This window comes from Staurois parvus, unplaced genomic scaffold (genome assembly GCF_062004578.1).
Source record: "Staurois parvus isolate SC_StPar_1 unplaced genomic scaffold, SC_StPar_1.0 ptg000030l, whole genome shotgun sequence".
In the NCBI taxonomy this organism is placed as follows: Eukaryota; Metazoa; Chordata; class Amphibia; order Anura; family Ranidae; genus Staurois; species Staurois parvus.
In genome coordinates, this window is record NW_028317826.1 from 2133943 (window position 1) to 2146695 (window position 12753).

The window sequence follows — 12753 nt, forward strand, 5'->3', positions numbered from 1 at the left end:
CCCAACATACAGAAAACCTGCCTGAACCACTTGCCCTCCTGAGGATTTACCCCCCTTAATGACCAGGCCTCTTTTTGTTACTCGGTGCTGCACTAATTCAACTGATAATTGCGCGGTCATGCAATGCTGCACCCAAACAAAATTTATGTCCTTTTTTTCACACAAATAGAGATTTCTTTCGGTGGTATTTGATCACCTGTGCGCTTTTTATTTTTCACGCTATAAACAAATAAGACCAAAAATTTTTAAGAAAAACGATACTTTTTACTTTCAGCTATAAAAAATATATAGTAAACTGAAAGTTAGTTATAAATTTAAGCCAAAATGTATTCTGCTACATGTTTTTGGTAAAAAAAAATCCCAATAAGTGTATATTGATTGCTTTGTGTGAAAGTTATAACGTCTACAAACTATGGTATAGATACTGCAATTTAAGCCATTTTCTAGCTATACAGCGCTGCGCTAGTTTGACGGACAATTGCGCGGTCATGCAATACGGTACATAAATGAAATTTACATCTTTTTTTCCCCACATATTGAGCTTTCTTTCGGTGGTATTTGATCGCCTGTGCGTCTTTTATTTTTTGCGCTATAAAAAAAAGGCTGACAATTTTGAGGAAAAAAAATTATATTTTGGACTTTTTGCTATATGTCCAGTAAGAAAAAATTTAAAAAATCAAATTTAGTCATAAATTTCTGCCAAAATGCATTCTGTGACGTCTTTGCTAAAAAAAAAAAAAACACAACTCCAATACGTGTAAATTAATTGGTTTATGTGAAAGTTATAGCGTTTACAAATGGCGGGAAAGATACTGGGATTTTTCATTTTTTTTTATACTAATAATGGAGGCGAACAGTGACTTATGGCGGGACTGCGGCGGACATTCTGACACGGGGGGAACTGACTTGGGGTCACTGACATCCCCAGTGACACCAATACAGTTATCAGTGCAAAAACAAAAACACTGACACTGTACTAATGGCACTGGGGAGGAACTATTATTCAGTGAAAGGGTTAACTGTGTGAGGGGAGTGTTTTACTAGGGGGCGGGGGTGTGTACTGCACTGGGGACAAGCTGATCAGGAGAGATAAACTCTTCTCTCGGGCTCAGCATGTCAGGAGCTGTCAGGGAACTGACAGAATGCACAGCTACTGCAGCTGTGCTCTCTGTCAGTGATTGCCGCTAATCACCGGGACACAGCCGGTAACGACCGGCTGTGACCCGGCGACTGACATCCGCGGCCGTGATCGGTGCGACAAGTAGGGCGGTGGCGCACCTCGCGCACTCCCCCTACCCGTTTTGAAAACACACGTTTTAAAACTTGGTTTTGCCCAGCCGTGCCACCCTGCCAACGTATTTCTACAGTGGCTAGGCGGCATGTGGTTAAGGATTGAACATGATAGACTGGAGCACAGGCTCCAGCAGAACAAATCTACTGCTTTCCTGCTGGCCCTGTTAGATGTTAAGTGAACATCCTGCAGCATAAACACTGACTGTACTACAGTTAAACCAGATTAAAGCAAACATGTAATGAAGGCTGGGGCAGCTACTGCTATCTGCAAATTGTCTGGTTGTTATATTGGCCTGCCTACAGAAAGCAATACTTCCTGTGTCAATGATCTGAAAGTAGCCAAATCAGGAATGGTTTTCCAAGGTCAGTGACTCAAAGGGATGAATGGGCAAGAGGGTCAAGCTTTTGGATTACTTCATGGCATTTAATACTTCACTTACTATTTATGACTAGACTTCCATTTTAAAGCATATTTACAGTTTTAAAAAAAAACCTGTTGTGAGAAGCAAAAAAAAATATTTTGCAGAAAAATATTCTCACTTGTATTTTCAATTATGTGTTTAGTCATTAGGCTGACGCTGTGCTTTAATGCTTCAGGACGGCCTACCTGGTGCTTTTGCTGCTGCTGCTTACTGGCGTTTCTCAAATATGTGTTGTATTTCACAATGTCTTGGCTCATTTCATCCACCCGGTCCATAAGGAGTTGAAGGCTCTTCTCCAGATGATTACTGTAGACAAATAGAGAGCAATGATTAAAAATCTGGAATATTTGGTGTCTGTTCACAGAAGCAGACAACCCATGATTACAATAAGTCACTTGAATGGTTGAATGCAAACTAGCAAGCTTGCTGTAAGGTGGGCATTAATGCAAACATTATGCTACACTAAGGAACACGCCAAAGAATAAGACTTGTACCAAATGTACCATGTGGAAACACAAAGCTCTTTTCAATGGCAGAAGATCAATATTCACATCTACAAAACATATGCTGTACAAAAATTTGTTAAAGATTAAATCCAAGCATGGCATATTTTTACCTAGGTGGTCCAGCTTGGATCAAAACTATATATATACATATATATCTATCTATATATCTATCTATATATCTATACCTATATCTATATATATACACACACACACACACACACGCACACACACTATACTCTAGCTGATGCCCTGAAAGCTTGAAATCAATGAAGCAGACACCACTACTCCAGTGATCTCCACTTGCTTTTGGATCCTGTGCTGAGCGGCTGACCCAATGCATTGCGAATACAGGTGGTCGGCTGCTTAGCACAGGGGCCATTCAGAAAATGCTTTACATTATCTGAATTAATGCTAAGCGTTCTCTGACTGGATGAGATGCAGAGCATGACATCACCACCCCATCTCTCCACCTTGTCCAATCAGAGAATGGTTTGGATTTCTTCAGAAAATAAAAGCATTCTCTGAATGGTGTTCATGATGGTCTGCTGAACTCATGTGTTAGGAATACATAAGCACGGCAACAAGAATCAAGAGATCAGAACTATACATAGTTCACAGCTGGAGCAATGCAACTATGTAAAAAATGACCACACCTGGAATTCTTCTGTAATGTGGTCTGTTTACCAGATAAATTTGTATGGATGGACAAAAGCGTCCTTTTCATAAATCTTTGCATTTGGATTCACATATATCAGTTAACAGATTTTTTTTTTCACTTCTGAACACAGTGTTAAGTATTTCTCAAAACGGACTTCAAGCAGATAATTCAGAAGTGTGCGCAGCTGGAATAAACGTCCTACAGGCCAGACAACTAAACCATGAAAGACACGGATTGCACTGAAACTAAAGACTAGTTTACTATTCCATAAATGTTGATGGTAATGAACATGTTTTGTGTATGCACATGTTAATACTTAATGAGTTTACCTTGCCATCAGAAGTACAAACATAAGGGCAAAATTTTAAGAACTATACAGCTACGGTCTGCTGTTATTCATGGGCATGCTGGTTATCCAATGCTTGTAAACTGGCAGCGTTCTTAGGCATACTGGTATTTTTTTTTTTTTTTTGCTGGTGTTTTCAATATGCCCACACATACATATGCCAATCAGTAAAAAGAAAAAACCCAACACAAATCTGCATTTCCGGTCAGTATTTTTTACAAATGCATGTATACAGTGAGGAACAGAAGTATTTGAACACCCTGCGATTTTGCAAGTTCTCCCACTTAGAAATCATGGAGGGGTCTGAAATTCACATTGTAGGTGCATTCCTACTCTGAGAGACAGAATTTAAAAATCATACAATGTGATTTCCTGAATTTTTTTTTTAAGAATTTATTTGTCTTGCACTGCTGAACATAAGTATTTGAACACCTGAGAAACAGCAAGAATTCTGGCTCTTAAAGACCTGTTACTGTGCCTTTAAAAAGTCCACCTCTACGCCACTCATTAATCTAACTTAGTAGCACCCGTCTGAGCTCTTTAAAGACACCTGTCCACCCCACAGTCAGTCAGACGCCAACTACTACCATTGGCAAGAGCAAAGAGCTGTCAAAAGACACCAGACACAAAATTGTGGACCTCCACAAGGCTGGAAAGGGCTACGGGGCAATTGCCAAGCAGCTTGGTGAAAATAGATCAACTGTTGGAGCAATTGTTAGAAAATGGAAGAGGCTAAAGACTACTGTCAATCTCCCTTGGACTGGGGCTCCATGCAAGATCTCACCTCGTGGGGTATCACTGATAAGAAAGATGAGGAATCAGCCCAGAACTACAAGGGAGGAGCTGGTCAATGACATGAAGAGAGCTGGGACCACAGTTTCAAAGGTCACTGTCGGTAGAACACTACGCCGTCATGGTTTCAAATCATGCATTGCACGGAAGGTTCCCCTGCTCAAGTCATCACATGTCCAGGCCCATCTGAAGTTTGCCAATGACCATCTGGATGATCCAGAGGAGGCATGGGAGAAAGTCATGTGGTCAGATGAGACCAAAGTAGAACTTTTTGGTCAAAACTTCACTCATCGTGTTTGGAGGAAAGAAGGATGAGTTGCATCCCAAGAACACCATCCCTACTGTGAAGCATGGGGGTGGTAACATGCTTTGGGGGTGCTTTTCTGCGAAGGGGACAGGACGACTGCACTGTATTAAGGAGAGGATGAATGGGGCCATTTATTGTGAGATTTTGAGCAACAACCTCCTTCCCTCAGTCAGAGCATTGAAGATGGGTCGTGGCTGGGTCTTCCAACATGACAACGACCCGAAGCACACAGCCAGGATAACCAAGGAGTGGCTCCGTAAGAAGCATATCAAGGTTCTGGAGTGGCCTAGCCAGTCTCCAGACCTAAATCCAATAGAACATCTTTGGAGGGAGCTGAAACTCTGTGTTGCTTAGCGACAGCCCCGAAACCTTACAGATCTAGGAGATCTGTGTGGAGGAGTGGGCCAAAATCCCTGTTGCAGTGCAAACCTGGTCAAGAACTACAGGAAACGTTTGACCTCTGTAATTGCAAACAAAGGCTTCTGTACCAAATATTAACACGGATTTTCTCAGGTGTTCAAATACGTATGTTCAGCAGTGCAAGACAAATAAATTCTTTACAAATCATACAAGGTGATTTCCTGAATTTTTTTTTAAATTCTGTCTCTCAGAGTGGGAATGCACCTACAATGTGAATTTCAGACCTCTCCATGATTTCTAAGTGGGAGAACTTGCAAAATTGCAGGGTGTTCAAATACTTCTGTTCCTCACTGTATACATACATACGGCACATTTCCTTCATCAATAAAAAGCTAGACAAATTTTTATGCTTGTGTACACATACATTCAGAAACCCACAAGTGCTACACAGCCCATGCTTTTTTTTGCCAGGCAGGTCTGATGGTCATACATCAGAAGAGTGTGCATGTACCCTAAATGTGGAAAGGGTTGCCAATCCCTGTGGCAGATCATACAATCTGCCTTTTGACAAAGTATGAAGTAGTTTTGATACACCAAATATGACCTCCACTGAACATAGGAATGGCAAAGCTGCAGCCAACAATAGAACAATAGCTACCCAATGTTCTCTGCCTACTGCAGCTTTTGTCAAATGTGGGCTAGAGGAGCAATTGTGCGAGATAAAATGTATCAAGACACAAGGCCGAAAACATGAAAACATTGGGGGTTTTTTTTTTCCCCATGAAGATCAATAACCACTCAGGATAAAAGGCAAGACGTTCAGCAACAGGAGAGTGCAGCAAAGAAAAGTCTTAGGCAGGCCATAGACAAGTTGAAATCTGAAAGTTCTGTCAAGCGAAAAATGAAAATAGCTCATACGATTGTGACATCAATTGTTTCATGTACTTTCGATTACAGCACGAAAATCACATGCCATAGGTGGGTACACTAATAATTCGAAAAACTAACAATTCAAAATTTTCATTTGGTTTTCACATCGTCTATGGCCTGCTTTAGTAGCTTGGGGGGTTCTCTTTAAGAAAACATGTAATTTTGCCCTAAATGGGCAAGTAACTGTCTAACATGGAAACCTAATTCACTTATAACCGTCTTCATAAGTTAGCAACATTTAATACTGTTTTTACGAATAGTTTATAATTATATAGGTGCATGCAAGCCATCACACTTGATTTTTACACATCTGTGCTCTCCCCTTTTTAGTAGCAGGGTACAGTGATTACACTTTACTATTCCCCCCAAACATAATGGTCAGCATAGGCATGTAATAATTCATGCAACTCAATGCCATCTCTAAGTTGTTTATCAAGTAATTGATTTTTTATCTCTACAGTCATTCCAGTACAGCACACAAGCAAAAATGTGAGTTACATCAAACATTGCTGTCAGGTTAATTCTACAAAAACACAAAAGAAGCACTCACTGAAAATGTACTACAGTACACGTCTTTTCTTTTAAATAACTCTTTATTTGAACATCAAAAAGTGGGGGGAAAAACCCAGGGTGACAAGTTTAGATCTAAATGGGGGTTTACACCTAGTAAAAAGGTATAACTTCTTCACAAGTTAGAGGAAAACCAAGACTAAAACTGCACTAGGCTGGAGACAATAGCCCTTTAAAAAGGGAATGTATACCGTAATTCCTTCATGTATATATTTTTGTAATGTGTGGCTCAAAAGTAAAACTGTGTACACAAAGCTTGCTCATGCATGCATTCTGCTGCCCATTTTCTTTGTCAGACTCCAATTAGTGATTATTAAGTAAAAAAAGATTCCTGGTGATCTTGTCAGAAGAAACCTCCCTTGATGGGCTTACACCACTGTGCTGAAATGATCATTAGCCCTGTGTATGAAATCCACAGCTAGATTATCAATGTGCTGACATTACATGCATCCGCACAGTACGCTCTCTCTTCTATTCCAACACGAGTGCTTGAGGAAAGTGTGGTTCTGTGGCTGTTTGAACATCAAAATAGCACAGGATGTACCTGCTAAAAAAAAAAAAACAAATGCTGATGTGCTCCAGGTACTTCAAGCATCATATTTAAAGATGAATTCCAGGTATGGATATTTTATACATAGTTACACTGGTCCAACATGGAGCAATGTAGCTATGCATGTATCATAACAAGGCAATGCACCTGAATGCTGGAAATTGTTTAAGCAGACGCCCCTACATAAGTGATCTCCACTTTCTTCTGGGTTGCGCACCAAGCAAAAGCCCTGCTGCATTGTGAACACAGGAGGTCGGCAGCTCAGCACAGGCACCAGAGAATGCTTTGCATTTTCTGAATGAATGCAAAGCATTCTCTGATTGGACGAGGTAGAGAGGATAACATCACAGCCCCACATCTTCACCTTGCCCAGCCAGAAAACACTTTGTATTTATTTAGAACATACAAAGCATTCTCTCTGAATAGTGCCTGTGCTGAGTGACCAACCCGCCTGTGTTCATAAAGCAGCAGGGCAGCCGCTCAGCACAGGACATGGAAGCAAGTGGAGATCACTGGCTGTAGCAGCATTTGCTTCAGCAATTTCCAGGAACATCAACCAGGTATAGTTTAAACATAGTTATATTGTTCTAGGCTGGAACTATGTATAAAATACACCATACATGGAATTCACCTTTAAGGTAACATGCTAAACATGAAAAAAGTAAAAGGTGGTTTACATCTACTTTAAGATAAAAATGTAAAAGATTAGCTGATAAAAAATTGTATCTTTGTGTATAAATGTCTTAGAAACCATGTTTTTACATACAGTTTAAACTCTGATCTCCAGGAATGGTCTTGCATATTTACATTGGCTCAACTCGGCACAATGCAAGTATGCATATCTCCTACCTGACAAGCCACTGGGAAAGCTGACAATCACTGTAGTAATCACCACTGCTACCGTTCTAGCCACGATCTTCTGGTTTCTGTCCATGCGACTTTTCCTCTGCACGCGGACTACAGGGGGCCACTCATTCAGCACCACTAGCATTCATAGAATGCCTTGTAATTATTTCGCTAAATACAAGGCATTCTCTGATTGGACAGTCACTGCCCCTCCTCTCCACCTCGTCCAAACAGCAAACACCTTGTTTTAATAATAAACAAAAAAACAAACACACATAAGAGGTGTCGCATGCCTGGCAGCAGTGCTGAGCAGAGCAACTCATGTGGTGATGTGCAGAGGGGAAGCCACTCGTACACAACTCGGAAGAATGTGGCTATCACTGCAATTGCACTCTGCCGGCAACCAACTCATATGGGACTGTGCACTGCACATATGCCACAGAGTGTACATTTTATTAAAAAAAAACCCAAAAACATATGGCAATAGACATACAAAGTCTCTTCTAACAAAAAAAATCTGTAAAAATGTTAAATATGTACTGGGAAACAAAACACTATTTGTCCCTTAGGAGCCGATATTTCTGAATGGGCAAATGAGTTAAATACACACACATGTGACTGGATATGTGTAAGTGATATGACTGGGTTGAGCATCTTTTGCCATAATGAGTTTTACACTAGGAGCAGGAACATGCAGTGATTTATTGTAGTAAACGTAGAGCCTAACTGAGCAGTTCCAAACCATTAAATCTGTCTCCCCATCCTGGTGATGTAGGATCCATTGCTTGTGTTGTGTTGAGCCAATACACATTTTAAACCTCCCTCTTGCAGGGAGGTGGTAATGGTAGTGAAAAGAGTGGCAACAAAACCAGTCAGAGACCAGCAACAAAAGCCATTACAAGGTATTGGTCATCACAATTGGAACTAGTGGGGAGTAAGACCCCAAAGATCATGGGATGTGTAGGTATTTTTTGACGTTACCCATGATCTAAAAAAAAGAAAGCGCCAGCTCGGTTAATAATTTTTGAGCTATTAAGCTTTAACAATGTTACTGGGGATTTTTGAATATTTGGCTCTAGCTCTGTAGAGACGTCATGAGAATCTTAGTATGCCAGGGATGCACAACCTTCTGAAGAGCGAGGGCCACATAGGCGATCTGGCAACTGGTCGTGGGTCACAGTGAAATGAATGGTTCAGAATTTAAATTTTTTTTATTTTGAATAGCATAATGAACATTTTCCTCCTGCAGACACTGTATGTGGGTGGGAGGGAGAAAGGGAGAAGGGGAAGCTGGCTTTCAGCAGTTGCATGAAAATGTAGAGATCAGTTCTTGTGTATGCCGCCCCTCCTGTCCAAATGTAAAAAAAAATGTGACAGGGCAGCCACACCTGCCCCCTGGTGCAAGGGGGTGGGAGGGGGGTCACCACTGTGACCCCTGATGCTACACCAGTGGTTGGAAGTGTGTGGTAAAGACCTCCCGCCCCCAAACTGCAGATGTGAATGAGCCCTTACTGTCCTCAGCCCCCTATAAGGCTGCTTTCCCACTGATGCACTGCAGTTTACCTGTATTGCGGGTGCAATGCAGTACACCTGTGGCTTTTCTGTGGGCTAACAGTGCTTTGTCATAGACTTCTATTATATCTTGTAGGTGTGGTGCATTTTCTGAAAGCGTTCCAAGACTCCTGCATTCAGTATGAGGCCAAGGGCTCCATCAGCGGGCTATGAAGGCCCCAGGTTGAGCACTCTGTAGTATGCCAATAAGTAGTCACTAACAGCCTTCTGTTCGCTTCTGATTCCGGATCACTAACTATTCTTATTCTAGTGTAGACCACAATCTTACTCTCACCTTACAACAATACATTTCAGAGTCAATTCTGAGACTCCAAATATTAATTCATTTCTTACTGATAGCTGTCACTTTGTTTCTCTTGGCGGATTCCAGTCTGAAGTTAATCCAGTCAAGTATTGTGTTCCTCGGGGCTCAGTCTTGGGTCCCTTACTTTTTAGCATTTATAGGTTTCCACTTGTCCAACTGCTTAGATCACATGGGTATAATAATCACTTCTATTCAGACAACACTCAGATATACATCCACACCAAACCGGATTCTACTTTGGCTGCTTCTCTCCCAACTCTGTTTGCGATATAAAAACTTGGGTGACCCGCAATTTCCTTCAATTACTGTGACAAGACTGAAATCAAGTTTGTTGGCACCCCCCATAAATTATGGAAGGCAAGTCCTGATAACCTATTGATGGCACTAAGCTTAAGTCTAAATTGAAAAATCTAGGGATGACTTTTGATGCTAGTTTAACCTTTGATTCACAGGTGCAAAATGTTGTCAGAGCAGTTTTTCCACCTGAGAAACATTGCTCAGCTGTGTCCTATACTATCATACACTGTAGCTGAAAAGCTGATCCATACATTTGTGTTCCGACTACCACAATGTTCTTCTTGTCGGTGTACCTACATCCACTATTAATCGGCTACAATATGTACAAAATTGTGCAGCCAGAATCCTCACTAGGTCTGGTACAAATGACCATATTACCCCTATCCTGGAGTCCTTGTACCAGCTGCCTGTCAGGTTTCTCAGACTAAGATCCTCTTGCTTACCTATAAGGCTCTTCATGGCTTGGCACCCTATTATCTGTCTGAACGTTTATCAACCTACTCCCCCCCTCGTCCTCGCTTGGACAGGACATATACTAAAACCTACCCCCCCCCTTTTAACCTCCGCTCCTCAAATTCTGGTCTTGTGTGTGTGTCCCCTACTCACCTACACATGGTAGACAAGGCCTTCTCTTCCTATGCCCTAAAACTCTGGTAATCACTTCCAAAGAACATAAGAGTGTCTTCTCCTCTAAACTCATCCAAACCAAATAAAAACTTTTTTCTTTAGACAAGCTTTCAAGCAATTGACCCTTTTTTTCCTTTGTTTTATCCTGTGTATTTCTTGTGTCTATTTTCCTTGTAAAACACTTTGACAAGCTACCTTTAAATGTGCTATACAAAATAAAGTTTATTAATCATAAGTGCACAGAAACATGAATTCTGGGGAAGACCTGTACAGAAACTCCTAAAGGCATTCCCGACTCACAAACACCAACTCACATACGACTCGTACTTAAGAACGGAGGAAGCATAACGTCATGCTGGTCCCAGAAACCGTTGGACAGCCATCTTGCTGCTCACGTACTGTCGTGGGGACCTGTCAGCAATCCCACATTACTGCATGACCAGCTATCAAACTTAAAAATCCTTTGGCTGGAGTTACACTTAAAAGAAATGTACCTGTTCCAACTTACATACAAATTCGACTAAAGAACAAACCTACACAACTTCTCTTGCTTGTAACCCGGGGACTGCCTGTACGGCCATGGCTGCAACATTAAATTTTTTTGCCAGTTTTGGAAAATCACAGCAGCTAAACATTAAAATGGAAAGGTATTTTTAAAAAAATAAATGTAAAAATTGCTTGTGCAACAATTATATGTTATATAAGTATAATTTAACAAAAGTAGAGTTTTTCTTTTAAATTGAAACCTTTACATCTGTAATCCATAGCCACGGACTGTTTTAAATATACTAAGGAGGAAATAAGTCAAAATTGCCAAATATTCAAATGAGCAGACTGGGACAGCAAGCATACCACAGAACAATGTACATTCACATGTTAGACATATGTACCTCAGAGGACACCAGCTAGCTACTAAATGAAACATGTTTCTTATACACAGCTGCAATAGCCACAGAGTATCGAAATATGTCATAATATAATGGGTGGATATTATAAATATGTGAGCCAAACAGATGCTTTTGGGAGCCAACTAAACAGTTTATCCACAGAAGTCTATTCATTATATCCAACAAAATGAAAGAAGGGGATTTGTGTCCAAAAGAGGCTAAAGCAAGATATATATGGTCAATAATATTCTTTGAATAAAAATATATTGCCGTTCTAACAGGGGTTTTCATTAGTTTCCGTTCAGGGTTTGGCAAGCAAAACTGATCTTCAGAGAACTATTTTACACAACAAAGCTTGAAAGGCTAAGTCCACCATTTGCAAAAAAAAAAAAAAAAAAATTCACCCACATTTAGAGAAAAAAAAATATGCATTTCTTGTTTGTTTGCAAATGAGCCTCAAAATCACAGTAACCGTGATCAGTGGAATGCAGGTGCAATGTCAGGCTCCTGCATATATGGGTGTAACTTGGTCTTGGTGGTGCTAGCCTTTAAAGGCAAGTCTGATTTTCATAGCCACACCATGTCATTCATTTACAGATCTGTGGATGAATTACAAGTCCTGTCAGCCACCATGGCAGAGTTGTAATTTCAATTGGAACACACTGCCTCAGCTCTCTAACAAAGTCTGTGATTGTATTGAGCTAGACAAGTGTGCAGCAGCCTGGTATTGCACCCATAATCTACTGATCGTATTTGCAATGCTTTGCAGGCTCCTTTGCAAAAATAATACATACACGTATATTTGCCTTTAAAGAAGGCCTGTATACAAATGGAAATTTAAAGGTAGGTTAACAGTTTGGGATAAATAGAAGTGTTAATATACTTTCCTTGAAAATATGATACTCCAGGTTCTTTCCAGTACTGGTCAAATGACCATACAGTATATTGCTAAGCATTATGCCATGTGATCTTTATAAAGGGCAAGATCAGAGATAGCTTGTCAGATCCTTATTTTATGAAGGGTTTAGGAATTTTTGAAGGATAGTATTTGACATTGTGCTAATTACACTCCACCGTTGGGCTGTAGAGGTTACACACTATTTTCCCAATATATCCATTATTAAATGTTTCATTACAAATGTTAAAGTCAGCTGGGCCCATTAACTATCCTTAGGCACATCTGAAGCTTATTTCAAATACATTCTGTTAGGCCCCTTTCACACTAGAAGAGCGATCAGGTCCACCTGTCTTTTTCAGGCAGACCCAGTTGGACCTTCCAGTATCCTATATAGAGTGGAGGATGTAAACAGACAAGTGTTCGTTTACACACTCCTACATCCAATCTGCTAAGAACAGACGGATGTAGACCTGTTCCGCATCAATCTAGCAGATCAGATGGTAGTCGGATATAAATGGAGAGGCAGTTCACCAATTGAGGAGAATGGGCAGTGTTTGTTCTGCATAAGTGGAGTGGACATGAACAGCC

General features: G+C 40.6%; 1 protein-coding gene across 1 annotated transcript in view; it reads right to left on the minus strand.

Moving 5' to 3' along the window:
- EIF3H (eukaryotic translation initiation factor 3 subunit H) overlaps positions 1–12753 on the minus strand; it is a 230832-nt gene that overhangs the window by 14556 nt on the left and 203523 nt on the right. The window contains exon 6 of the mRNA XM_089659037.1: positions 1901–2021. Within this exon, the coding sequence (XP_089515163.1) occupies positions 1901–2021 (121 nt within the window). The remainder of the gene's footprint in view (positions 1–1900; positions 2022–12753) is intronic.